The 27124-nt window shown below is 36.8% G+C and overlaps 1 protein-coding gene across 1 annotated transcript; it reads right to left on the bottom strand.

The window, feature by feature from the left end:
- Nucleotides 1–3509: 3509 nt before the first annotated feature.
- On the bottom strand, nt 3510–21227 carry LOC147063798 (cyclin-A1-like). Its single transcript, XM_085958810.1, has 7 exons — nt 20764–21227; nt 20160–20359; nt 19848–20046; nt 18883–19106; nt 18597–18801; nt 5491–5777; nt 3510–4375 (listed from the first exon to the last, which is right to left on the bottom strand). The coding sequence occupies exons 1-7, from the start codon at nt 20902–20904 to the stop codon at nt 4246–4248; spliced, it is 1386 nt and encodes a 461-aa protein (XP_085814936.1). The 5' UTR covers nt 20905–21227; the 3' UTR covers nt 3510–4245.
- Between the last annotated feature and the right edge of the window lie 5897 nt (nt 21228–27124).

The following is a 27124-nucleotide window of genomic DNA, read 5'->3' as shown; positions in this document are numbered from 1 at the left end:
ACAAAATAAATGTACTACACTGAAATTAAATCAAACTCTGACCTATTCAAAAGTATCGCGAAAGCATTGCTTTGAGCTGAAAATAATAATCCAAAATAAATATAGAAAATAATAAAAATAGAGCTAAAGTATAGAGTTTTATGTTAGAATAGTTAGATTGTAGTTGAATTCTTTTATAAACTGTTTATCATGCCATGTACTTAACGGATGAACAAGGAATTGGATGGGTGGCCGATGAGATCAGGGCGTACCTTTCGACTTTAATCCAGATGGGGCGAATGATACACCCCTGTTACAGGCGGGCTTCTCCCGGTGTAAAATAATCATTTAGTAGCTTAAGTCGAAACGTAACCCTGACCTCTAGAAACGGCTTCATAAAACACCTAATCTGATTCCTTGCTCAACCACGTAAGTATTTCTTTTTAATTTAAAAAGTAAAAATGATGATGGATGAAAGAGATAATTTTAAGACTAAATATAAGGATTTAAATATAATAAATTTTGCCGCGCATTGTGCATGAAATCCTCGCGCGCCGGCGCCAGGGTCAGGCTCGTGATTCGCCGAATCAAAGATCACGCGATAAAATTTGGCCAATCACGAGAGTCCTTTTTTTGCTGGATGGCGTCGGTACGAGGAATTTAAAAAGAAAGAAAAAAAAGGATGTTAGTAAGCGTCCCCTTTCCGATAGGTACGGACCTGACGACTACAACTGTAAAAATCCCAAATATAATTTGTAAAACTAAAAATTAAGAAAATATAAGAATATCACGTTACGAGCACGAAGGACTGTGTTTTATTTACACTCCAACCGTTTGAAATTATTTTTTTTGTGAATCCGGGGTTCGATGGACTCCTGAGCTAGCCGCTGGAACCCCGGGGATCTCAGTACCCCACTAACTTTGTTGTGTAAAAACGGCGAATTTTTATCTCCATGGAAAAGTACTAGAAAACGATAATCGACTAAAATTAAATTAATTAAAATTACGAAATAAAAAGCAAATGTGACATATTACGCCTTTTAAAATATTATATAATAATACCTATTATAATGACAGTATTCTTTCTAAGCTTTATTATAAACTTGTTAGATATTTATAATCATCTACAGGTAAAAAACAAATAAATGTCAAAAATTAAAAATCCTCCTCCTGTAAAGTAGCATTTTGGTTAATTCGCCCTTTTTACAAAACACCGACGATATATGTAAATATAACGCTATCCAGATCAATTTTACTAGAAACTGTAATAGGGGGACATGATGGGGTGATTCAGGGAAAGGGTTTGAGTTTATCACAGAGCAGCGCCATTACTGAAAATATATAGAGTTCTTTTGTCAATCTTTGCATATGCTTAGGATGTCAAAAATAAAACACATTATGAGTGAACAAAATTTATTGAATAAATATGTAGTCATATTTTTTACAAAAAATTAATCATTCTTCGAGTGATAATAAATAAACAAAATTTCATTGAAGATTTAAATTTTATCATAAATATGAAAGTAGAAAGTTATCTGATGCTCTTATGGTGACACGGAGTGATGCCGGGTGACACCTGCTGATATTTAATTTTGCGGTGCATACATAGTACATTCCTGTCCACTAGGAAGTTAATGTTACATAATCGATGAGTTAAACTCTATAGCGCATTCCTTGACACTCGGCATGTCGTAAATCACAAAATCAATACAACCTAACGTCGGTGTGGAAACAGGATATCTTTATCGACACGTGACAAACAGAACTAATAAGACTTATCATATCAATTATCAACGAAAATATCATGGTTTGCATTTCAGAATACTTCTATATGCAAAAGAAAAAGGGAGATAAGTCACTAACTAATTCAGAGGCGTTGATTTGACATGTCCGTTTTCTCATTCTACAAAAAATCAATTAATCGCTTACGAATTGCCTATACATAGACAAATAGTTATCATTGGGCTACAATAAAATATTTAAAAGTAGACATTTAAAAAAAATAGTGTAAACATGCTCATAAAAATAAGGCAGCTCGCCCTGATTTAAGGTTAAAAATGACAATTCACGAATATTACAATTTATACTATAACCAACTATCAAAAACGTTAATAGAAAGAGATAATCAAAATTTTAAAAATGTATCAATTAATATAAAAATTGTATATGTATACCATATTAAAAAAAAAACAGCAATCAATATTAAATGTTAATTTGTACTGTCTATCAATAAGCTAAACATATTTTTCATTATTTAGTATATATTAAAGGAATTTTCCAACAGGCCAGGCCGTGCACGCTCAAACTCGCCACAAAAAATTTTTGTCACCAGCCATGCCTCACTTTTGACAACGAATGTAGCGACACGACGAGGGCAACTTATATATGTACATAGCCTACTCTTTTCCAGTCCACGCAATAAACCTATTTATTTACATCTACTATAATATGATAACTTATTTTATGACACTACATTTTATAATTTCTCGTAACAGTTCTATCCCGTCGATCTCTCAGTCGTATGAAGATGACTTTCATGAATCACTTGTGACAACCGCTACTTAATCATAATTATATAACATAATCACGGTGGTGTCGACAATATAATTACACCTCTCCGCAGCATGCTTTCACATCGACTATGGATCATCCGACTGACCCCTTCCCTCTTGCCATATTTGAACCAAGATTATAGAATATGATTAGAATACATAACTTTCATATCACTTAATATTTCCACATGAGAATCTTTTATTACCAAACGTATTTCATATTAATTGTTACTGTAATAATAAATTAATGTGGTTATTTGCATTTTCAAGAATGATAATGATTTGAAAACAGAATAAAATTAAATATTCTATCTACGTATAGGTACATTTAATTCCACAGCATAATTTATTGTGTGAAAACTGAAATATTATTGTTTCCTGTTCGTTTTCAATGTTTCTCTTCTAAAGAAGATCAGATAGTAATTTTTCTCCTCTTTTACTACCGATTGAGATAATTAAAAATAAAAATGGTTTGAAAATATATAATTTTGAAAAAAAATCATCAGGAAAAACTTTTTTTCTAGGTTATTACTAATTATGTAATGTAAAATATATAAAATTATGTATTTTTAATAGAATGTTTTAAAACTATTTTTAATTAATTCTAAAGTACATAGTGAACTACAGTAGAACCTCGATATAACGAATGAATGTGAATGATATACATCTATAAATCCAAGTGTGACCGCTTGTAAACAATGTTCTGCGCATGATAATCACGTCATACCTCTCGAATTCCAGTTATAATGCCGTCCTGCTCACAGCAGTTAAATTTATTTACTCAAAGTGAATGTATGCATTTATTACTCCAGATACCGAGGAACAACAAAAAACAAATTTATCAGTGATAAGATCGCATCTCGATGGTCTAATAACATTTTCTGACCATTCGTCAGTACGAAATTCAACTATATTACATCTAGAGTTGATTATAAAAAAACAGCAGACTTCAAGTGCAAACAAAAGTAATTCTTTTTTCCAAAAACATGCTCGTCGATATCGAACATTAACGTCACTCCACAACGAGTGTGTCTGGATCATCTGAAAACGAATAAACAGAATTCTGTTTGTGTTTTTATATAATGGACTTTCGGCTTCAACAGACACCCTGTCAACCGCATTAGTCCATTATATTGAGGTTCTACTGTACTTTCCAAAAGGGAGAAAAATGACCATTCGATAACATCCTTAGTCTTATGTATATTCACTATCTAATGAATAAAAAGATTAACAATGTTTTGTTAATTCTATGAGTTATTGATGTTGTCAACTGTTTCGGCCTACAACCCATCTACAGAACAACAAGATCATCATAATATAATATATTATCTCAAATATTGTAGAAATAACAAAAACCTTTGTTTTAAAACAAGTAAATGCCAATTCGATTAATAAAAATAAGGATCCCAACTGCAAGTTACGGAGATTGGAGATGGATTCCCTCCAGTATGAATAAAATCATATATTCTGAGGAATTTGATAAATGAATATCTAAAAACACGATGATATTTACTGTATAAGTTAAAGAGCGGTACAAATTGAGCAATCTGAAGATACATAGAGCCCCTCGAAGTAAAATCTTACGATCAAGAGATGGTCGCCGAAAACATTTAAGGGATGGAAGAAAAATCTTAACACAATCTCACTCGACGATATGACCCAAGATGCAATAAGTGATGCGGGGTGAGACGGGTGAAGAGGGCGGTGCATGCTATTAGCTGGCCCGCGGGGGCAGGGTGCCGATTTGAGCAGAACCTTCCTTGCAATCAGGGGGCGAGCGGATGTCCGCAACGGCACTGGCTTCAAACATCGACTTGGCTTCTACGCTGGACACGCCTTCGTACCTGAAAAATCAACCATTTTGAATTCAGAATTGGAGAGCTAAAAGTGACACAATAATAGTGAAGTTTCAATATCATGATCACATTGGAAAATTAAAGTTATCAAGGTTGAATAGCTGTTATCTTTTTCAACCACTGTTCGGTTCCTTGTTTTTCGCTACCACAAAACACGATAGGGCGTAAACCTGGGAGATACGGGGTTCGATTCCCCGTCGGGTTCGCTTACTTTTTTTCAAAAAAGATTTTTTCTATTGGTTATAATATATTCTCTCAGAAAGTATTTTCAAAATTATATAAATGTTCAATATTATTTTTATTCATTAAACATCCCAACAGACCTGTCCATGGCCACATTCTATTACACAATCATAATTGTACACACAAAAGATACTCAACTTTACTTTATTGTGTTCCAAACTGTACTTAGTACAGACTTAGGGCCATTTTGAAAAAAAAGTCAGTTTTTGAATGAATTTTTTTGAAGTTTTACTATACTTTTTAATGTTATATATATTTCATGTTTTCGAGTCTTTGAATTTTCTATGAAATTGCCAAACATTATAGTACCGAAAAATTAAGAGGTAAATTGCAAATCACAAAAATATGATCATCTCAAAATCAGATTTTTCGACTTAGGCCGGTTTGGAATGTCACTCTTCAATTTTAAACCCCGAAAATGGTGCGTAAGTGTTAGAAGGCTTTAATTGAAACATGATTTACAATCAATGTCTTATTATTGTATTTTTTTTACATTGCGCATAAACAATAACATTCGAAACCTTATTAGTTTTATTACGTTAAGGCAGTGTCTGCCAAACGGGGCCAGTGCAAAGTACAGCGTGAGTACATGCTCATTCTCTTTGGTCGCCATTGCGCACGCGGAATTTTAGAGCGTAAACGCGCTTGTGGCATGCATCCGGTTGAAGGACAGTCTTCATATGGAATTGAAAAAATATTCTATAAATTTGACATGCGTAAATAATTTAAAAAATATGAATTTTAAACAGTTGGTGAGAAAACAGCAAATCAGATATGCATCTCGATTCGAGATTGAAGGGACTTGTGTGAAATAAGTTAGCAATTGCAAATCATAAATAATAGTGAAATGAAGGATCAACCTGGCACCGGCGTACTTTTCCACGATGGCGCGGTAGGGCTGCGCAGGCGCAGCAGCATGAGCGGTCTCCAGGCGGCGGATGCAGCTCTCCAAGTCGGCCAGGGAGTAGCCAGAAAGTCGGCGAAGCGCAGAAGGCCACGCGACCGAGGCGCAGGGTGGAGCGTCCGCTACGCCGCAGTGGCAGCATGCCAGACAGTGCAGCGCAACAGCCAGCGACGCAGCACCCACTACCGATGCTGGGAAACGCAGGAAAGGCTCTGCCTCCAGCAAAGACAGCTCTGAAACATACTGATCACCCAAAGGATATCGTCAGTCCGTCGGAAATTTTATAAATGACAGCATTGGTAATAAAAAATGCTATGTTTTTGTTGTTCGATGATGACTTGAAACTCTTTTTGGAAGTTGTCACCTTGGACGATTGTCGTCAACTCCAACTTAATATAGATAATATATTAAATTGAGGCAGGCGTAACAAACTAGAATTCAATATTGATAAATGCAATCTTTTGTCATTTACCAGAGCCTTAAAAGTGTTGTTATTCCAATACTCGGTGCATGGCAGAGTTCTGTCACGAATATCATCTGTAAGGGATCTTGGCATTATGTTTGAGAGCAAACTGACATTTATTAGCCATATAGTTACCCATTTGTAACAAGGCATTTAAAATTTTGGGCTTCGTCATGCGTACTTCCCGGGTCTTTTCGGATGTCACGGTATTAAAGCTTTTATTTAATTCTTTAGTTCGAAGCAGATTTCAGAGTGGGTCTATTGTTTGGGCACCGCATCAGTTGAAGTATAGCCTTATGGTGGAGAGGGTTCAGAAGACTCCTTTACTTGAGGCTGTATGGATACTATCCGTGGCTTTATCCAACTGACTTTCTCTTAGGCATGCTTACATACTGCAGTCTGCAATTTAGAAGAAATTTTTATTTAGCTACGTATTTTTTTCGACTTATACGAGGTATAAATGAGAACTCTGCCATTCTGGGCAGTGTTGACCTGTGTGTCCCTGATAACTATCTTAGAAATAGAGAGCATCAGTTGTTTATTCTCCAAGGTGCAGAACCAACCTGCCACTGGTAATGCCAATTGGGAGGGCGATAACTATGTTCAACGAAATTGCTTCGGGTGTTGATATATTCCACCTACGTGAGGATGAGTATAGGTGGACGTTGTTTTATGAATTCTTAAAATAGGGTCTGCTTAACTCATCCGGTGTACTTCATTGTACTTATCTAATTTATATTTTTTGTATGTACACATTTTTTTTGTTTAACCCATTGCAGACAGAATTAATTTTTCAGGATCACTTAAGGGGGGACATGCTCGTCGTAGGTCAAAATTGAGTTTTTATTGTATTTTCAAACCATGATCCTGGACACTCCTTAAAGGTTGTAGATAATCTATTTATATAATTTTGAAGCCTTATTATCCCTCATATTTATTTTAAACATTTGATGACTGCATAAAGTATTTTTGTTACATAAAATAGTATTCTTTTAAACCTCTCGCTCTAATGTTTTAGAATATAGTCATATTTCAGTACATAACTGTGCAGTGGTGTTAAGATTTTTTACATTTATTAATTTTTAAACGCACCTAACCGATTTTTTTAAAAAAAAAATTTTTAACGGTACATGTTCAAACACGCGCGTTAATATCATTTTACTCCCTACTTCAATTATAGTTTGTCAATTTATGGCTACGGCCGTATGTTGTAGCTTAACCACTGGGGAATGACAAAAGAAATGGCGTATTTCAAAAAACACTACCTCATTCTTAGGTCAATAATTATTATAAAGCAATCATTATTCGTAGGATGTTTATCACACTTGAATGGTCAAAGACATAGCTTATAATGAATATCTTTAGAATTATCTTCAAATGTGTTAATCTTGCCAAATTTTGAATAATAAAATGCCTAATTCTTGTCAAATTTGGGATCACAGAGATTATCAATATAATTTTTTATCGTGAATATTTTACAAAAATTATCTCGTCATAAATTATACTAATGGTTTTATAAATGCGTTTAAAAATTAATAAATGTAAAAAATCTTAACACCACTGCACAGTTATGTACCGAAATATGACTATATTCTAAAACATTAGAGCGAGAGGTTTAAAAGAATACTATTTTATGTAACAAAAATACTTTATGCAGTCATCAAATGTTTGAAATAACTTACAACGTTTAAGGAGTGTCGAGGATCATGGTTTTAAAATACAATAAAAACTCAATTTTGACCTACGACGAGCATGTGGGCCGTTAAAAAGGCACACTGATTACTAAAATTGATATAATTCATGTATTATTCATTCAATTCAAATAAATCTTTTAAATATTTATAGGTTTTGAATTTTTCTATTAAGTATTTACATTTTAAGTAAACTTTGCGTATAAGTGGAATGAAAAAAAAACATGTCAAATATAGTTTTTTGGGTTTTTTTTATACAAAATGACATAGATAAAAAGTCCATGATAGAAGTAAATAATAAAAGGAAGATATACTAAAACTGGAGCTAAATATAATACTCTTCAAGATATTTAGAAGATGGAGGGCCATTTTATGTTTATTACTGTCTCAAACACCTCATACCTAGCGAACTGATCATTATTTTAACAAATTTAAATAAAAATAGATTTTATAAATCAAATATTTCTTAAAAAATATATTGGACTGTATATAACATCATAAAATGATGGCTACATCTATTATTAAGTAATTTTACTTTTAAAAAATCAAAATATGATTAAATTTTTTGATTTTCATCGTTAGGGTGTGATGGGTTAATAACTTACTATCTATCTCTATAGTGATATATCTCTTTTTCATGTAATACTGTTTTACATTTCTTTGTTTCTAAATGTCATGTTGTGAACGTCTTAAACTTATAATTTGTAATGTCCACAATATGTTAAAAATAAATAAATTGAAATTGAAAAAAAAAAAATTGAAATGAAATTCTGCGAGTAATTAATGTCAAGAGAGCAAGCACAAATTTCTCATCGTCTCCCTGACGATTGGGCAGATGTTCCATGCCCATTTGAAATCCCACATCATTTAAAGCAGCGGTTCCCAACTGGTGGTCTGTGAGAGAATTTAGATTAAGTAAACTGTTACATCCCCATTATTGACAGGCTTCCCCTGGTATTAAATAAAAGTAAGCTGAATTGTAACCCTGATCTCTTGAAACAGTTTAATAAAACACCTAATCTAATTCCTCGCTCAGCCATCCAAATGTTTTATTTCTAGGTAAAGGCCTTCGTCCGGTGTGTGAAAACCGCATACTGGGCAGAGATGTAATAAAGGTCCATCTTAAAGTGCGAATGATGATGGACGAAATCGATAATTTTAAGAGTATTAAATAAAATTGCATTATATAAAATATTTATTAGCGAAAGAAATAAAATGTTAAGTATAAGATTTAATGAAGAAATTGCCTATAAACATGTACCTAGTAAAGTATGTTAGGGATGAATGGATTGTGCAGAGCAATTGAGATGTAAGCCATAAGTGAATTATTATTAAGAGTGTATAGTGTGTAAATTCAAATATTATAATTTTGCCGCGTTTTACCTACTTCTAAATTTATCGCGCACCGGCGATGAAAATTACCTCCTGATTCGTCGATTCAAAAAGTCGCCTGATTAAATTTGACCAATCACGTTGGCTTTTTCTAAGTCGACTTGGATCGGCTGACGCGAACCCCAGAGAATTCAGAAAAAACAGGCGTAAAAAGCTCGGAAGTCACACCTCCCACCAAGCTTTCGAAGGCAACATTGAATCTTACGGAGCAGAGAAGGGAAACCAAGAGCGATAGACAGGCACAAAACGATATGGAGTTTTCATCACTTTGCAAAACCCTCCGAAGGAAGATAAGAGAAGACCTTCGTAAATTCAATGTAAACCTCATACAAGCGATTGTGAAAGCAGGCAGAAGTTTGAATAAAAACAAGCAATGCTTGTCGATAGGAAAACGTCATATCACAGCACTAAAAGCAAAAGATCGTTCTATTATCAGAAATTGGGAACACTTATTAAGCTGAGTTGAAGAGTTCTACAGCGATCTCTACAGTGATGACACTGACAATACGACTATAGACTTAGATCTTCAGAGAAATGGAAATTCGGAAGACCATACTCCTGAAATCACATCCTGGGAAGTAACCCATGCTTTAAATTACATGAAAAGTGGGAAAGCCCCGGGGGAAAACGGTCTAACGATAGATATCCTCAAAAAAGCGGGAAAGGATGCAAATAAAGTGCTTGCACAATTGTTCACAGCCTGCATACACAAAGAGGATGTCTTAGAGGCATGGAAAAATGCCAGCATTGTCATTCTTCACAAAAAGATGACGAGAAGACCTAGCAAATTATCGTCCAATAAGTTCACAAAAATTCTCTCAAATCGTCTGCAAAATGTACTAGACGAGAACCAACCGAGAGAACAAGCCGGATTTAGAGGAGGATACAGCACTATGGACCATATCCAAGTCATCAGAGAAATCATAGAGCGGTGCCAGGAATGCAAACTGCCACTATGCATGGGTTTTTTATAGACTATGAGAAGGCATTCGATTCGATAAAGAAATGTTCAATACTCGACGCATATAGAAAACAAGGAATCCCTTGGCGCTATATAAATATTTTCAATATATACAGTAGCTCAACAGCATCTGTCAATCTCCATAAACCATAGCGCAGGAGATCGATAAGGTGATACAATCTCACCTAAACCTAAACTATTTACAGCTACCCTTGAAGGCTTATTCAGGTAACTTGACTGGAATGACAAAGGGATCCCCATAAATGGAGAATACCTGAGTCATCTGCACTTTGCCGATGACATAGTAATTTTCTCGCAAGACTCATAAGACCTCCAAAGCAGAATGCAAGAACTCGCTGAAGTAAGCAACAAAGTAGGTTTGAAAATAAATGTAACAAAGACGAAAGTCATGTTCAACTGCTTTGCTGGCCAAAAAGAGATCCTCATCAACGGCACTCAGCTCAAACAGGTGAAAAGCTACATCTATCTGGGACAACAAGTGTCTATAGATGGATGTATATTTGATGAAATTGTTCGCAGAGTAAAGCTAGGCTGGAATGCTTTTGGCCGCCTGAATAATGTCTTCAAAAGTGACCTTCCACTGTGCCTAAAGCGCAAAGTGTTCAACCAGTGTGTGCTTCCCGTGATCACATATGCGTGTGAAACATGGACCCTAAGTCAGCGGTTTCCAACCTGGGAGGCGCGATCTATTGCCAGGGGAGGCGCCAAAATTTTTGAATAAATTATTTTTTATACCATAATATCTACAAATAAATAAAAGTTCATATCTTAACGTAACAGTGAAAATTCAGTGCATGAATGTTTATTTTAATATATAATACATATATTTAAATCCTATTAAAAAAATATTTGGAGCGGAGAAATTTAAAAATGGCGCTTTTGCAAACGCTCTGTTTCGGTAATGCACAAAACGACCGCTGGTTGCATGAAAACAATAACCTCAAATTTAAATGTCACTCGTAGCTAAAGTGTCAACTGAAGCGTGTAGGCAGGGTGTGATATTTTTTTTTTAAATTGTTTTTGACGTGATTTCTTTAATATAATATAACAATAATACATGTCTCCACTTTTAAATGATTTCTACGCCAGATATATTGAAGCAAACAAAAATCTATTTCCTGAGTTCTTGGTTAGTTTGCTAATGCATTTTTCATATAATTTTATTAATAGTAAAAAAAGTCGCCAGCGGCGCTGCTTTGTTTCAGGGCTATTAAATATTTTTAATATATGGGTGAAAGATCCTGGCCTGTGGGCCCTATTCACTATGTGGAGCTCATGATAGAATCCATTAATTTTTGTCAATGAACGATGATGAATTTGGTTGACTTCTTTTAAAATTGATTGTGGTAATAAACAAGCTCATTCGTCGCATGAAAAAAAAATTAATTAAAAAATGAATTTGATATAAGTAAGTAGTAAAAACTTGTGTGTTAAAAAAGTGTCTGTATTATTTAATGAAATAAAGGGGGGGAGGAGCCAAGATTAGATTTTTTTTAAAGGGAGGCATAGTAACATAAAGGTTGGAGACCACTGCCCTAAGTAAAAGAGAGATCCAGAAACTTAGAGTAGCACAACGTGGTATGGAGAGGTCCATGCTGGGCATAACGCAAAAGGACAAAAAGAGGAATGAGTGGATAAGGAAGCAGACAAGGGTTTGCGATGTAATAGAATTTATTAAAAGCCTAAATGGAGATGGGCTGGACACAGCTAGAAGAAGAGACAATCGTTGGACAAATCTAGTCATCCAGTGGTACCCAAGAAGTACAAAACGTCCGCAAGGTAGACCTAGAGGCCGCTGGATTGATGAAATGATAAAGTTCTGCGGAAGTATGTGGTAACGCATTTCACAGGACCGAGAGAAGTGGAAGCAGCTTGACGAGGCCTTCATCCAGCAGTGGATAGATTCAGGCTGATGATGATGATACATACATACATTTTAAATTTGGTTAATATCCATTATACAAAATTTTGGAGATAGCGCGTTTAAGGTGATGTCTCTAGGTAAAGTTGTTATCGAAAAATAGCTAGAAAAGTTTATTAATCGGTAAATATATATTCAAAAGTAATGAGAAAAATAAAATAAAAAATTAAGATGTATCGTGGAGTTCTATATACCAAAAATACGTGTCAAATTCGGTACATTTCTATCGGGTGGTAAGAATGAATGACATAAGATTTATTATCAAAATTACGATAAAAATGTACGTAAATCTATTACATAGGGAAACGCTAAACGTTAATTGGAATTTATTATATCCTTATATCTTTTTTTTCAAATTTAAAAAACATCGATTTAGAGGTTAGAAAGCATGCAATTAAAATCGAAACATCTCGGTTCAGACGTAATTTATCGCAAAAAACGCTTAGCGTTTATATTAAAAATATTATTTATTAATTTTTAGGCTAGTTATTTAAATTTAATCTTGTATTTTTGTATATTAACGAATCGATTGTATATAAAATGAATATTTGACAAGACTTTATCGACATGTGCTGCTAACGCGGAAATAAATCGAACCATTTTTGAAACAGTACTTGCATAGATTAAAAAATACATACACACACACATACATTGAAAATAAAGGTTCGCCAGGTACGAAGACAAAAACTGTGTTAATTCTGCTGTCAATAATTTTTGTTTGCGATATTGGAGCATATTTCAATGGACTACATATATCAACCTCCACTTTCTGAAATAGTGTTGTGTAATTATTTCAGATATTTATTACTGTTTTGACGTACCTACCTTTTATAAAGCGATTTTAAAATAAATATAGTTTCATAATAATATAAAGAAAGCATACGAGCGAAAATGCCTAAGATACTTCTGACACACATCAAATTTAATCTTCGTCTAGTAACTGTACAATTTATCCATATTTATGTTAAGTGTTTAAAATGTTATAAGTAAAAAGAAAATCGTCTATTCACGTGGTAGTCGCGAAAATTATGAACAATATACAATGTTAAAAATAATAAGAATTGTTAAAATTTCTAGTCACAATATTATTCAAAGACAAATTAACCCGATCAAAACAGCCTCGACAAACTTCCACTTCACTAACTTTTGTTCTATATGTTTATCCTGGATACAGCGGCAAACACATTTTGAAAATAGCCGATATACTCGATTATTTGTTAGTTTGGGTTAGTTTAGGTTAGATTAAGTTAGATTAAGTTAGGTTAGGTAATCCTAACAAATAATCTAGTATATCGGTTATTTTCAAAATGTGTTTGCCGCTGTATCCAGGATAACCGACTTGTACCCTAACTTTAATTACATACATACTAGTGTACTATATTTGGGCCATCGAACGTTCATTCCTGTCTACGGCCTTAAAATTATTATCTACGTGCCTATTATAACTGTCTGTCATCAAAAAGTGGAGGTTGATAATTTAGTATGCTTAGAATAGTAAAGAATATACGATAGCTAGGGTAAACAATTCAGTGAATGAACACATAAGAGATGAATTTGAATTCAAATAAATTAAATTAAAACAACGATTAAATTAACTAAGAAAATTATAACAATAGGTAGGTACAATAAATTGTGTATAACCGTAGTATTACTAATTTTATGCCGTGATGCTTTGATAGTTGGACTTTTCATAATATTTGGATCACTATTTAGTTGCTCATTTATCTGCCACATCATAAAGCCGTAAATATTGTTTTTTTACGAAGCAATCATAAATACAAAAAATTAAGATCTACTTTTCAATCATAGTAGATACCTAGGAATATGGTATAGGTGTTGATAATTTTTAATTATTTATTCGAGATCTTCAGGGAATTACAAAAGTCCACACCTAGAAACCACTGGGCCAAAAAGGTTTCTTTTTATATCTCCAAATCCATTTCACTTACATAACATAGGTAAAATAAATATAACTATCTTTTATTTTATCTTGCATTTTCGTTAAAATCGACATTAGAATTTTTCAACGAATTAACGTTCTGTCTTTATCTTAGAATATTATGTAATCAGTGGTGCACTTACCTCAAATTCAAAATTTTTTTCTTATGTTTTACAATTTTTTTTAAATTTGTCACTTATTTTGTCCTTGGGTTTGCTTATCAAGATTTGTTCCCATGTTTATTTACGTTTTTTCTTACTTCCAACTTCTTTTTTATTCAATTCGTTGCGTGTCTTACTTTATTTTTATATACCATATGATCCCATTAGGATCGGACATAGTTGAAACGAAACGAATTGGGATGTCTATATATCGACTATGTCATAATTATTATAACAACTATAGTCGAACTCGGTTATTACAATCTCGGACATAGCGAGATCTCGGATGTAATGAGAAAACAATCGTTGACATTTCGTCGCTATAGGATTTGTTTCCCGAATATCCATTTTTGTCGAAATCGACATTTTAATGCAGTTCAATTTCTTTTATCGAACTCTACCGAAATCATTTATAAAAAAAATATTTTTTTATCTAGGAACAGAGATATTTTTTTGAAAAACCCGAATACGCCATGTTAAGTTACAATTACTCCGTGTTGTTTTCCCGAATGTCCAACTATTCGTACCTGAATATCCAAGTTAATTTCGGTCGAAATAAATCTCTGGCTGAGTTTTTATTTCCCGAATATGACTTTTAGCCAATCAAACCGCGCTGACGCCGTGCATCTCGCTCCCACATTCACGCTGTCTAGCTCTAAAACAATCACGCTCACTTTCATATTTTTCGGCCGTCTGGAATCCTCTTTCAAATTTCGTCTTATTGATATTGTTTTTAAAGTTACTATTGTTTTAATAGTGAATTCATCTAATTTGAAGAGATCGTTTATAGCTGATACATCACCAGTTTGCCCTGAACTTATAGTAAAGTTATGGAAGTGAGTATTTTAACCTAAATAACTGCATTTTGTTTTGATAAATGACACAAAATCCCAACGGTTATATGAATTCTACAGTATGACCCGGCAACTACTATGACGTAAAAAATAATTATTATTTCAAATTATTATTAATCAAACATTGTTTGTCTTTATTTTACTTTTAATCTAGGTATTTCTATGAAAATAAAGGCGATGCTATGATTTATTTTTGAATGCGCTGATAGTTAATTTAATTTATTATGTATGTTAGTAACTATTTATTTGGGGAATATTATATACTTAGGATATTGGTACCTACCTAATATTAGCAGCCAATGGTAATTAATTTATAGATGCTATTATTTTGTGTTGTCATTCCAATAGTAAATATATAATATTTATTTGGTGGTTTGTAATAAGTTTAATTGTTAATTATAGAAATATATAGGTATAATAATATACAGATATATATACATAGTTTTTTTTTTTTTTTTTTGAAAAAGTATTAATATAAAATTGTTAGCAAGTACGAGTAAGTACCATCATAAAATATTGGAGAAATCCGTGACGTCGGTTAGTAATTGAAGTAGTAGATACCTACTTTTATTTAATAAACAAAAACCGATCGCCAATAGTCGCTTGATTTTGAAGAATACTGATGAGCAGGTATTAACAGGCCAATAGTTAAAGTTTGTCGTCATAAGTATGTCACCTCGTAGCATAGTGGATAATTCGTGGACTTGGTCGTAAACCCAGGAGATGCAGGGACGATTCCTGCCGGGTGTCTTACTTTTTTCAAAAAGATTTTTTCTATTGGTTTTAATATATTTTCTCAGAAGTGATTTTCAAAATTATGTATGTTCAATAATTAGAATGGTACATTCTTAAATCTTGTGAATTATTCGTTGAATAAAAAAAAAAGATTATTAAAAACTATTTTATTACTTATTACGAAAAAAACCGAAAAAAGCGAATGCCGCATGTTATTATTACCTACGAACTTGGGTTATTACGATCATTAGGTATTTAAATAGTAAAAGTAATCATTACCAATTATCGTGTAAATAAATATAACATTTGAGGTGCGTACTTTTTAACCACTCAGTAATCCGTGGGCCGTGCAGCAATACGCTACGGTCTTAAGTCCCGAACGTCCATGTTTTGTCCCGAATATCCATTATTCTGAGAGAGCGCTAAAAATTTCCCGAATATCCACAACGAGTACTTGTAAATAAAACGCATTTTCTGTGCATTTACTGATTTATACCAGTATATTATTCTTGGAATCTATTCTTAGATAATGTTGCAATCATACAGTGTAGAAAGAATGATTGATACATCTACTGATATTTCAATATACGACAATGAAATTTGTTTTTCGTCTCCTGAAAAATTGACATTTGGTCTATTCGGGAAACAAATCCTATAGCGACGATTTGGTATATGATTTTCTCCTTACATTTTTTTCACTGTTATAACGAGAAACTTATCGGATATACCGAGCTAAAATACTGTTAATGTGTTGATCGTTTAAAAACATTTCGACCCTAAGCAATAAAATCCGATTGGACAAGATGCTGCCGGGGACGGATTACGTTTATGACACTAGTTAAATGTCTAATTGTTGTTTTCGCCGACAATAAAAATACCTATTCTCTGATATAACGAGTACCGCTTATAACGAGCAAATTCAGCCGGTCCAACCTTCCTCGTAATAACCAAGTACGACTGTATATTCCTTATTTTGTTTAATAATATTTCGAATGGCATTTGTTTTGCTATTCATTTAATATCCTTTTTTTATTCCACCTCTAGAAATTCGATGTAATTGTCAATTGTTCAAGATTAAACTCAATCTTATAAACATTTGAACTTAAATGTTCATTCACTACTATAAATAAACTTTACTGTAGAAAAATATTTATATTAGTATTGACAACGTAAAAAAATCTGGTTCATTGACTGGAGAGGTTACCCTTTATTGCCAGTGTAAAAAAACTACGGTGAACAAAATGAAAAAATCATAAACACTTTAAATCAAATCAAATAGACATGTGAGAATTGTAAATATTTTATGGGGTTAATATTAATTGTAAATATTTTTACATAGGTAAGTAAATATATAATAAATTTAAATGCATTTTTATCAAGCTTATGATTTTTAATATGTGGCGACACTCAACATTTTATTTTAAATTTTATTGCCATCTGGTTGCGATCGACCAAAGTTTTTAGTAATCATTTTTAGAAATTCATGGTAAGACGCCTTTAGATGGCGTTGAAGTCACATTTCATCGTAAATTGAGCCAAAGGCTTCACCTTAAACGAAACAGATGATCATTGAAAGGATCAACGGTGGAGAAAGACATATTACTGTAATTTAAAGAAGAGTGTCGAATAAAGGAGTTGTGTGCATAATTTCAATCACTACGACTAACATGGTACAAAGCTTGGTTTCGCGTAAATCTTGATGGACAGTGGAAACCCACCCTTTCGAGTAGGTTTGGCGAATATATTTGCAATTTATAGAAATTATTAAAAAGTTTCAGTATATTCTTATAATTTTTTTTTTGCAATTTTAGCCTTATTACGTCGTTGTCAGTCCATATTCAATGTGTTAAAGAAGAAATAAATTGAATAAAGTTTGCTGTTCGGGATAAAATAAAATAAAATGCAAATATCGACACACTGATACATAAATTATTATTTGTAATTTATGGAAACAGCCGATGTCCACATCACTAAAGTAGAAACGCTCGATTTTTTCATGTTTTTCATGACAGGTAATAACTCTTGTTCAACAGCACTTACAGTCGCTCACCGACTCTTTCTGTCATTATTATCCAAAGGCAGCGGATCCCAGACACGGAAATACGTGGATAATAGATCCATTTACGGCGAAAATCGATAATTGTAATTTGGACATAAAAGAAAAAGAAAGCCTAATCGATCAAAAGACATTCTCACCAGTTACGGCAATTAAAACCAAGTACCGAAGTCAGCTTGAAATACAAACGGCTCTCCGGGTTGCAGTAACGTCATTGGAACCAAGAATCCAACAGCTTGTTTCAAACAACTGTCACACTGTTGTGTCACACTGATTATCTTTCTGTTACCTGTAATTAATCTTTTATGCATCTCTATGTCGACGACGTAGAATTCATATTAATTCAATAATTTTATTGTATTGATTCTTTTTTAATAAAATGAAATTTTAAATGTTTTTTTTTGCATTTTTCGCAATGAATATCTGTGCCAGTCGCGGTGTTAGCACTAAATGAGTTTATTTTATTTATTATAGTCCTTTTATCATTATATTGACATATCGAATTTTTAACAAGTGTGGAAAAAATACGTGGTAGTGGTCCGCGGGATTACAGACTTTGAGTTTAGTGGTCCACGAGGTCCGCCGGTTGGGGACCGCTGATTTAAAGAATCTGAATGGAAATAACACAAACGAGGGGGACCAACGTGTGGTCCTCCGAACTTGTTGATTCTTCTGCTTCCTCAAACTGAAGACTTTTTTCAGATTTTAGATTTTTCTTTTTTCAGATTAGAACTGTCCGTGTTTGACTTTTGACTTTTGACTGAAATTCGTTACATTCAGACACAGGAAATATGAGTGACATTTTCACAACTTGATATCTTAAAGAGTTTCCCTAAGCCTATGATCTCTTCAGAGTCAGGGGACTCACCATGGCCAGGTAGAGGGTTCGCTGGGTGAGGCCGTCAGCAATGCAGAGGTGTGAGACGAATGCCAGCGGGGTGGGGGCAGAGAGGTCGAACGACAGGATCTTAAGGATGAGGTGCTCCATCCGAAGCACCTGCTGTTTGGTATACGTGTCGTCCGTCACGTACACAAACTCACTGATGTCGGGTGGGTAGATCTCCTCGTACTTGCTGAAAGAGAAGGCGGGCGTGAATCATTGGGCTGCTGCCGAGGGCTGGGCAGGGACAACGGGGTGAAGAAAGGATACTCACGTGGCGATGAACATAGCGGCGGTTCCCACAAGTTGTAACTTGGCGCGCACCACAGACATGTAGCTTAGGAAGCGGTCAATGTAGGACACGGCCAAGTAGAGTGTCTCCGTCTGCAGCTGGTACTCCTCGCTCACTTCCACCAGCCAGTCCACGAGGATGGCGCGCATGGATTGCGAGATGTCAGGCTGCTTGCGCATATACCCCGGCTTGGGCCGGTGCTTTGCCTGTGAAAAAACATATTGCACATTTATGTTAACTGTCAATATCTCTTCCTCTACTTCCTCGCTCAATGTTTCGGACTCGCCACAGAGATCGTTCTTAAGAGACAGTGCTAGAGGCAATGAAGTCATCCGGAAGAAAGGACGCCGATTGATGTCAGTATTTTTTTGCACTCAGGAACAGAGTGGATCTAGGGACGATTCAGCACCGCCGACTGGACAGAAAACAGGCACTTTTTCATTCACGCATTCCATTCACCTGTAGCAATGCCCAGATATCCGCCGTTCAGCCTCCAGTTGGCGGCGTCTATATATGATTAATAGAGCACCATTAAAATATATCGAAACTCTCATAATACTGGTGCTATTGTTGGAAATTTCAGGGCCTCACTGTCCTTACTCTTGAGTGACGTTCGCTGTCATCTTGCTGTGAGATTATTTGACATTTGCATTCATTCACCTCACAGTACACTTGTGATTAATTCTTCAGAACGGCCTCCGTAACGAAACCCAACAGTCGAGATGGGAAGAATACGATAGTACATGAGCTTAACCGATTTTGGCAAAATTCATGAATTCAAGAAAGAAAACCTCACCCGACCTAAATTAACCTAACAATTATATCGGCTATTTTGGAAATGTGTTTGCCGCTGGCTTCCCCATAACCGACCTGTACCGATTCTATAGTCTGTATTGAAATTAAATAAATAAAACCGTCTGCTGGCGCAGTACGAAGGCATTGCTCACCTCGATCTCCCTCATGTATTTATAAATGTCCTCCCTATATTCGGCCACGTGGAAAAATAGTTCTCGGACAGTTTTGGCAGTGGCTTTTTTCTCTTCCAAAGGAGTCGGCGTTGCAGATTTGACGGCGATGCAAGAGTCTGATCCCACCGACATAGGAGATTCCAGACATGCGTCATCCACTTTCTCTCGAAACGGCAACCTGCGTCATGAATACAGAACAATTTATGAGGACAATCAGTTCAGATTTTTTCACCCCGTCGTGAGCGAAGGAAAGAAAAGTTGTCATAAAGTGAAAGAGAAAAGACAATGAACCTGGGAAGATCGGAGACAGAGAGAGACGGAGAGATGGGCGGATCTTTCGGGGGCGGGGCCTCGGCTTTCTCTTGGGGGCCGTCTTCGTAGACGCTGAACGCCTGAAATTGCGCCACGGGCGGAAGGTGCTTCTCTCTCGTTGCGATCGTTCTCGTGCGGTTCTCATTATTTCTGATGTGATTATCGCCATTTTTGGGTTTCTGTAAAATACAAATTCCTGCAGGTGAGCTCTTCCATGTCACGCCGCACAGATATACAACTGTTCATCGACAAATGAATCTTAACAATGAAACGTGGGTAATATTGTTCCAATACTAGAATGAACATTTTTGGTTAAAAAAAATTAGGTTATTTTATAGTACTCTATATCGTTTCCAACCAAACCAAACCAAAACCTAACACAACCTACTGTAACCCAAAAATAAATAGACTGAGTTAGATTTTATGTTGTTTTTCAGTAGGTTGTTAGGTTTGGTTTGTGGTCTCTAAACACCTTAACCACAATAATGTTATTGATTAGGTACTATAAAATTACCAAAAATAATAAACTGGCGCTTTATCGCGTAATGATCGTCGGAAAATAAAGATGAGGTTTCGTATTTACCAATTTGGGTGCCCTCTGCTGAGTTTGATTTTGGTTCAGAGACCCCAAAGCCCGTCTCTGAATCCCGGCGTTTTCGCCGACCGGTTTCGCATTGACGACGTTCGACGCGTTCTCTTGGTCAAGTTTCAAAATCGTGTCCATTGTTTGCGAATTCAGAGTATCCGTTCCGACACTCGACGACGGTGAAAAACGGTTGATCAACTGCCGATCGACGAATCTAAACAGTGACAAAAAGCGGCATCATCGATTCGCGAAAGCGTTGTTTTCAATAGCAATACCCGATCATGACCACTTTAACATCGACGAGTTTCGCCGAAACGAAAATTGCAAATATTAACAAAATGCTAATGAAAACGTAACGAAACAACGTCCCAACCCAGCTGGTGCTTCTGCTTCAGGACAGGTAGCGGAGCGGGCAATGGGCAACGGGCATAGGCGCGTTGCTTTTGTAACTAATAAACTACAAACAGTAGAAACTTTGAAGTTTTCAGTTTGTCTATGGTTATTCGAACTTTTCCACCAATGAAATGTCGTTAATTCCAGGGGTGTGATGGGTACCTACAATGTCAGAAATTGTCATTTGAGATCAGAAATACTAACAAAAACAAAACAATAAATCAAATTAATTGGTTTAAAAAAAATGGAATTAACTGATTGCCCCGCACATGTATCAAAATACCTAGGTACATAACATGTTTTAATAATAATATTATCATGTATCCCCTAGTACTTGCACGCCTTTTTTTAAACATACCTAGGTACTAGGTAGGTATTCAAAAATAATATGAGTTTCACCCAAGGCCTGAACAAAAACGATGCATGAGTGCAAGTGAGAAAGTATTCGGCACCCTTATAATCTCTGCGACACGCGCTAGAGTAAGATAAAAGGTCTACATATTTTTGAGTCAGTTTCCAAAAGTATCGCTGGCAAATCGTGGTGAATCGCTTCACGTAGCATCGATAGTCTGCGAGTTCGTGTTGCTAAATTTTCTATTTTTTGTGTTAAACATAAAGTCAGTGGTATATATTTTTAGTTAATTAAGTAGGAAAGGTGGGTCTGCGTGTTGTATCAAAATATGGTAGCCGTACTGATAAGCAAGAAGATGGTATTCCGTTTCATAGGTAAGTTGATACATGTTCGTGACAATTTATTTGTATAATATCACTGACCTAGTGTTTCTTTAAAATAACTTAAATTATGGATATCTTTACCTAATGATTGCATTTTGACCGCTTAAAAATACTATATAACGTAAAAAAATAGAAAATTATATTTTAATTCTGAGCGTCTAGTGCTTGCACTTTGGGCGAGCACTTTGGGCGAGCACTAGCGAAATGGTCTATGGTCTCGAACATTTGTAGGCGAATGCGTTCGCTCGCCCACAAACCAAACGCACGGCACGTGTGGTGGCGCGCACGGGTGGCGTCTAGATGTATCTATAGTCTATGGTTTCACCACTTAATAACAGGTAGTTTATAGTACGTTTTTGACTTTCTCTACGCATAGGTACCTAATAATATAGAAAAATTTGCCTATGAGTTTTGTTAACGACCTACGTATATATTTATTTATTTGAATAAAACAGTGTCTAAATTACCGAATCACATGAAACGGGAACCTCTAAACTGGAAGGTACCTAGTCGTTCCAAAAAATATTATTACCAAAATTACAATGATCATGTTCTCTTGTAATAATTATTACAATATTATTATAATTTTGTTCGGTGAGTTTCAACCATCCAATAAAAATAATATGATCAATCACTATTCGATCATTGCTGCCAACCGTACTATAATTATAGTACTATTTTACTATAATTTTGGTCCGCGTACTATGTACGATATAAAAAAGGTAAAGGTAGTACTATTATTCGAATTTGACTTTGAAGTCCTTGAGATAGGGTTTGCTCTTTCTTCTTCGCGTGAGGTTATATTCTACTAATTTATTTTCCTTTTTCTTGTCGTTGGTCATTCCTCCGTTTTTATTTACTGGTCATACCCGCGCGTCTATTTTTTATGTATGGAGTTTGGCATCACTTTGTCTTCATTAAAGATTTGACTTTCTTATTGTTTACATGTTGCGTCTGACAATTCATTCTAACTATCAAAAAAATTATCTTGGACGAACGTTAAGTGATAGTTAAGTAAATGTTAAGTGATCAGTGATTATGGCGCAACATCTGAATGACCGTGAGGAGGATATTCTAAAAGCAATGGACACCAGACGGCGAAGCAGAACTGCTACAGGAGGGAAAGTTCAACGTACGAGCGTCGATTAAGATGCTGATGTTTGAGGTATCCTCGTTACGTACCTTATTTCAGCAAGGGGACCGGGAAGGAGTGGCACAACGCCCAAAAAACAATTCTTGGCGGCCCCTACGGTCGTAGAGTTAGGTCTAAATGACAAGTTGCGTGGGTGCGACCACTCGTCATCAGCTAACCATCTGACGGAGAGGACCATCACGGCCCTCCAGAATGCGATGTTTTCCCAACGGGACAGCTTCTGAAAGGGTATGCAAGGGTTAGTGGATTGGGCAACCAATCCTCAAAACATCATAACAGCAATGAGCCTGAACCAAAAAATCGAAGAGGGTTTTGGGGACAACGCATAATAAAATTTGCGAGAACATGGCTCAGATCCTTACCGGAAGAATACCTTCACTCGGGAGGCACTATCAAGGATACCTCCGAGCTGAGAGTCCCGGAAGGCCCTCGAACTCACATTATGGCCGGGGTACTCCCAAGGGGCGACGTCCTGTGGGAAGGAAGTTCTCCATCGGAGGTACTGGCTCCACCAGGGATCCGTACTCTAAGGGAAGGTGACCGCATCTGGACGACCAACAACATTGGGGGCCGCCTAAGAGACTTTCGGGGAGTCTGGATGGCGTAGTGTAGCCCCCCCCCAACATTGGTAAAAATAATACCCGTAGCCCGCAAACCGTTTGTGCGGATACCACCATTGGTAAGTCCTTCTTTACTTTTACGGAAAGAATTTCAAACGCAAAATCAGCAGAGGTCACTCTCGAGATCGAGGACTTAAAGAACTCAGGGGTTCTAGAAGAAGCGGGTCAAACCCTCAGTTTTTCTCTCAACCCTGTTTTTGGTCAAGAAAGAAGACGGGGCCCTATGCCCTGTTTTCAACCGAAAGCGTTTGAATGCGTTCCTACAGCCAAAGCCATTCAAACTAATTCACCATTACGAGGTTCCAGCCGTCTTACAAACAGAAGACTGGCTAGTAATAATAGATCTAAGCCAGGCGTCCCTCCAGGTACCAATGGCTTCTCAACATCGTCGATTCGTTCGACTAGCCTACGAAGGAGAGCTCCTACAATTCACGTGACTCCCGTTCGTGCTGCCAACCGCTCCGATTATGATGGCATCCCTGACCAATTGGGTCGCCGAACGCCTACGAAAGAATGGCTGAGAATATTCACTTACCTAGACGACTTCTTAGTAGCCAACCAATCCGAGAAACAGTCTCGGTTCAGGTGGAATACAGGATAACCTTCCTACAGTCTTTAGGGTGGTTAATAAATATTAAAATATCCTGTCTGAACCCAAGCCAACAATGAGGGTCCCTGGACATCACGTAGGACACACACAACAAGCGGAGGTTTCTGTCGCCGGAGAAGTGTGTAGCACTCCGTCACCATCTGCTAATACAGGCACAAAAAGGCAGTTGGTCCCCCAGACAGGCACATATCCAATCCCTTGTGGGGCGACTCAACTTCACATCCTACCTCCACAACGAAGGTTGCATTGCCGACGGCTACAACGCTCCAGACATCAATATGGCCGAGGTCCCATTCTCGCCAATTGAAGACAATCCCACCACAGGCCCAACGGGACATCATGTGGTGGCTCTAGGCGATAAGATTCTCAGAGTTGACATAACGCAGGTGCAAAAAGGCAGTTGGTCCCTCAGACAGGCACATATCCAATCTCTTCTAGGCTTCTGGGGCGACACAACTTCACATCCTACCTCCACGAGGAAGGTTGTATTGCCGACGGCTACAACGCTCCAGTCATCAATATGGCCGAGGTCCCATCCTCGCTAATTGATGATAATCCAACCACAGGCCCAACGGGACATCATGTGGTGGCCCTAGGCGATAGGATCCTCAGATTTGACACAACGCAGGTACAAAAAAGCAGTTGGTCCCTCAGGCAGGCACATGTTCAATCCCTTCTGGGGCGACTTAACTTCGCATCCTACCTCCACGAGGAAGGTTGCATTGCCGACGGCTACAAAGCTCCAGTCATCAAAATTGTCGAGGTCCCATTCTCGCCAATAGACGACAATCCCACCACAAGCCTAACAGGACATCATGTGGTGGCTCCAGGTGATAGGTTCCTCAGAGTTGACACACATCAATCACTTCCTGACGACAGACACGGCTGACACAGGCTAGGGAGCCCAACTGAATGAACACCCCCTATCAGGTACGTGGAAACAAGACCAGTTAGCATGGCATGGCATTCCAACAGGAAGGAAATGTTTGCAATTCAATCTCAGATACAATCAATCATAGGATCAGATCTGCTTCTGCAGACAGACAACAAAACAGTGGTGGCATACATCAACAACGACGGCGGCACAAAATCTGTCACCCTCCTAAGCCTATGCCGACAGATACTAGTATTTACCAGTCGAGCCAACATCACGTTTGCACAATACTTCCGCAGAAATTACAACTGCGTGGCAGATCATCTCTCCCGCAGACAACTCATTCCCGAATGGCACCTCATCAACACCGCAACCATCCCCCTGTTTCAAAGATGGGGTGTTCCCGAGGTGGATTTATTCGCAAGCAAAACAGCACATGTCATTACAACGTATGTGTCACGAGACGTTACAGACAGTGGCGCGCTATTTCACGACGCCTTCAGCCGAGTGTAGGACTTCAGACTGGCGTGGATATATCCCCCACCAAACATACTTTCCTAGCCTAGCGCACCTGAACTCAGCAAAAGGGAAGTACTTACTAGTGGCACCGAGCTGGAAACAATGCTTTTGGGGAGTGGACTTACGAAAAAAGGCGATAGTACCCCCTTATACAATGCCTCACCTACATACGACACTAGTAGGTATGGAGACCAACCGTCCACCTCCAAGGACCCAGGACCTGTCCCTTTAATTTCGGGTGTGGTGGAAATAACATCAAATTGAATGGTGGAAGAAAGGGAACTCCTTACTTCCAGATGGCGGCCTTCGACTCTAAAAACTTATAAACCAGCTTGGAACAAATTATAGACAATGACATGGGTAACATGAACCTAATGGATCATAATAGCCCTCAACCAATGGAATTGGCCAGATACCTAGGCTACATGCACAACACGGAGGGTTTATCGTACAACACCATCCTGGTGCATAAGTCAGCCATAGCCATATTTTGCAAACCGATTATCATTGTAGATATCAGCATCAATGTGGTAGTACAACACAATATGTTACAGGCAATTTCGGTACATAAAACGAAACCCGTCAAACCACCGGTTTGGGATCCAGGACGAGTGGTAGATCATCTTAGGAAAACAACACCGTTGGAGTACAACCTATTCGAAACCTCTCGCAGGACAGCTACCTACTCGGCTGCTTCTCGCATCAGGACGAAGGGTTCATGACCTCACACTACTCAGTAATAGTAGACAATGGATTAATGGAAAAAAGTGACCACATAATTGTATGGCCAATGTTTGGCTCAAATACAGACACCGCCAAGCATCGTCAATCGGAATGGAAGCAGAGCGCTTCCACGTGTCAAAACATCGACCCAGTATTCTGGTTACGGAAACTCGTCTGCATGTCAAACCCAAGGAGAGGGGAAGGTGGGGATATTTCTGAATTATTTATATCTTCAAGAGGATCACCAAAACCAACCACCAGGAGAGTTAAAGGGAATTGGATAAGGTCAGTACTGTTGGAAGCAGGGGTACAAGAACCACCAGGCAGTGTCCGCTCTGTGGTGGCTTTCTTAAACTGTAAATATACCCAATAGATGATATCTTAAAGAGAGGTAACTGGCGTAGTGAGTCGACATTTCACGACAACTATCAGAGAACGATGGATACACCACCATCAGAAGGGGAAAAGAACCCATTAACTTCTCTATTCAACCATATACATGGAAAGTCACGATGGTCTATATCTCGTCAATGAATCATTATCACATACAGGAATTAGGCATACCCAACACCAAGTGATAATAAACAGATATCTCAAGGACTTCAAAGTCAAATTCGAATAATGAAAAGAGTTTTACATACCAATAAAACTCTTATTATTCATGTTGACTTTGAAGTCCAGGTAACTTCTACCTGGTTCCTTGAGTCATATCATGGTCATATCATAATGAA

This window comes from Rhyacophila brunnea, unplaced genomic scaffold (genome assembly GCF_057557595.1).
Source record: "Rhyacophila brunnea isolate RB1 unplaced genomic scaffold, BYU_Rbru_1.0 scaffold_8, whole genome shotgun sequence".
NCBI classification, from domain to species: domain Eukaryota; kingdom Metazoa; phylum Arthropoda; class Insecta; order Trichoptera; family Rhyacophilidae; genus Rhyacophila; species Rhyacophila brunnea.
The sequence above is the reverse complement of the archived record's forward strand: the minus strand, read 5'-3'. Positions and strand labels throughout refer to the sequence as shown.

Excerpts from the sequence above, each read along its gene's own strand:
- LOC147063798 (XM_085958810.1), bottom strand. The coding sequence starts at position 20,904 with ATGGACACGATTTTGAAACTTGACCAAGAGAACGCGTCGAACGTCGTC. Across the intron at positions 19,107-19,847 it reads AATACATGAGGGAGATCGAG|GCAAAGCACCGGCCCAAGCC; the intron begins GTGAGCAATGCC and ends GTTTTTTCACAG. Across the intron at positions 4,376-5,490 it reads GAAAAGTACGCCGGTGCCAG|GTACGAAGGCGTGTCCAGCG; the intron begins GTTGATCCTTCA and ends TTGATTTTTCAG.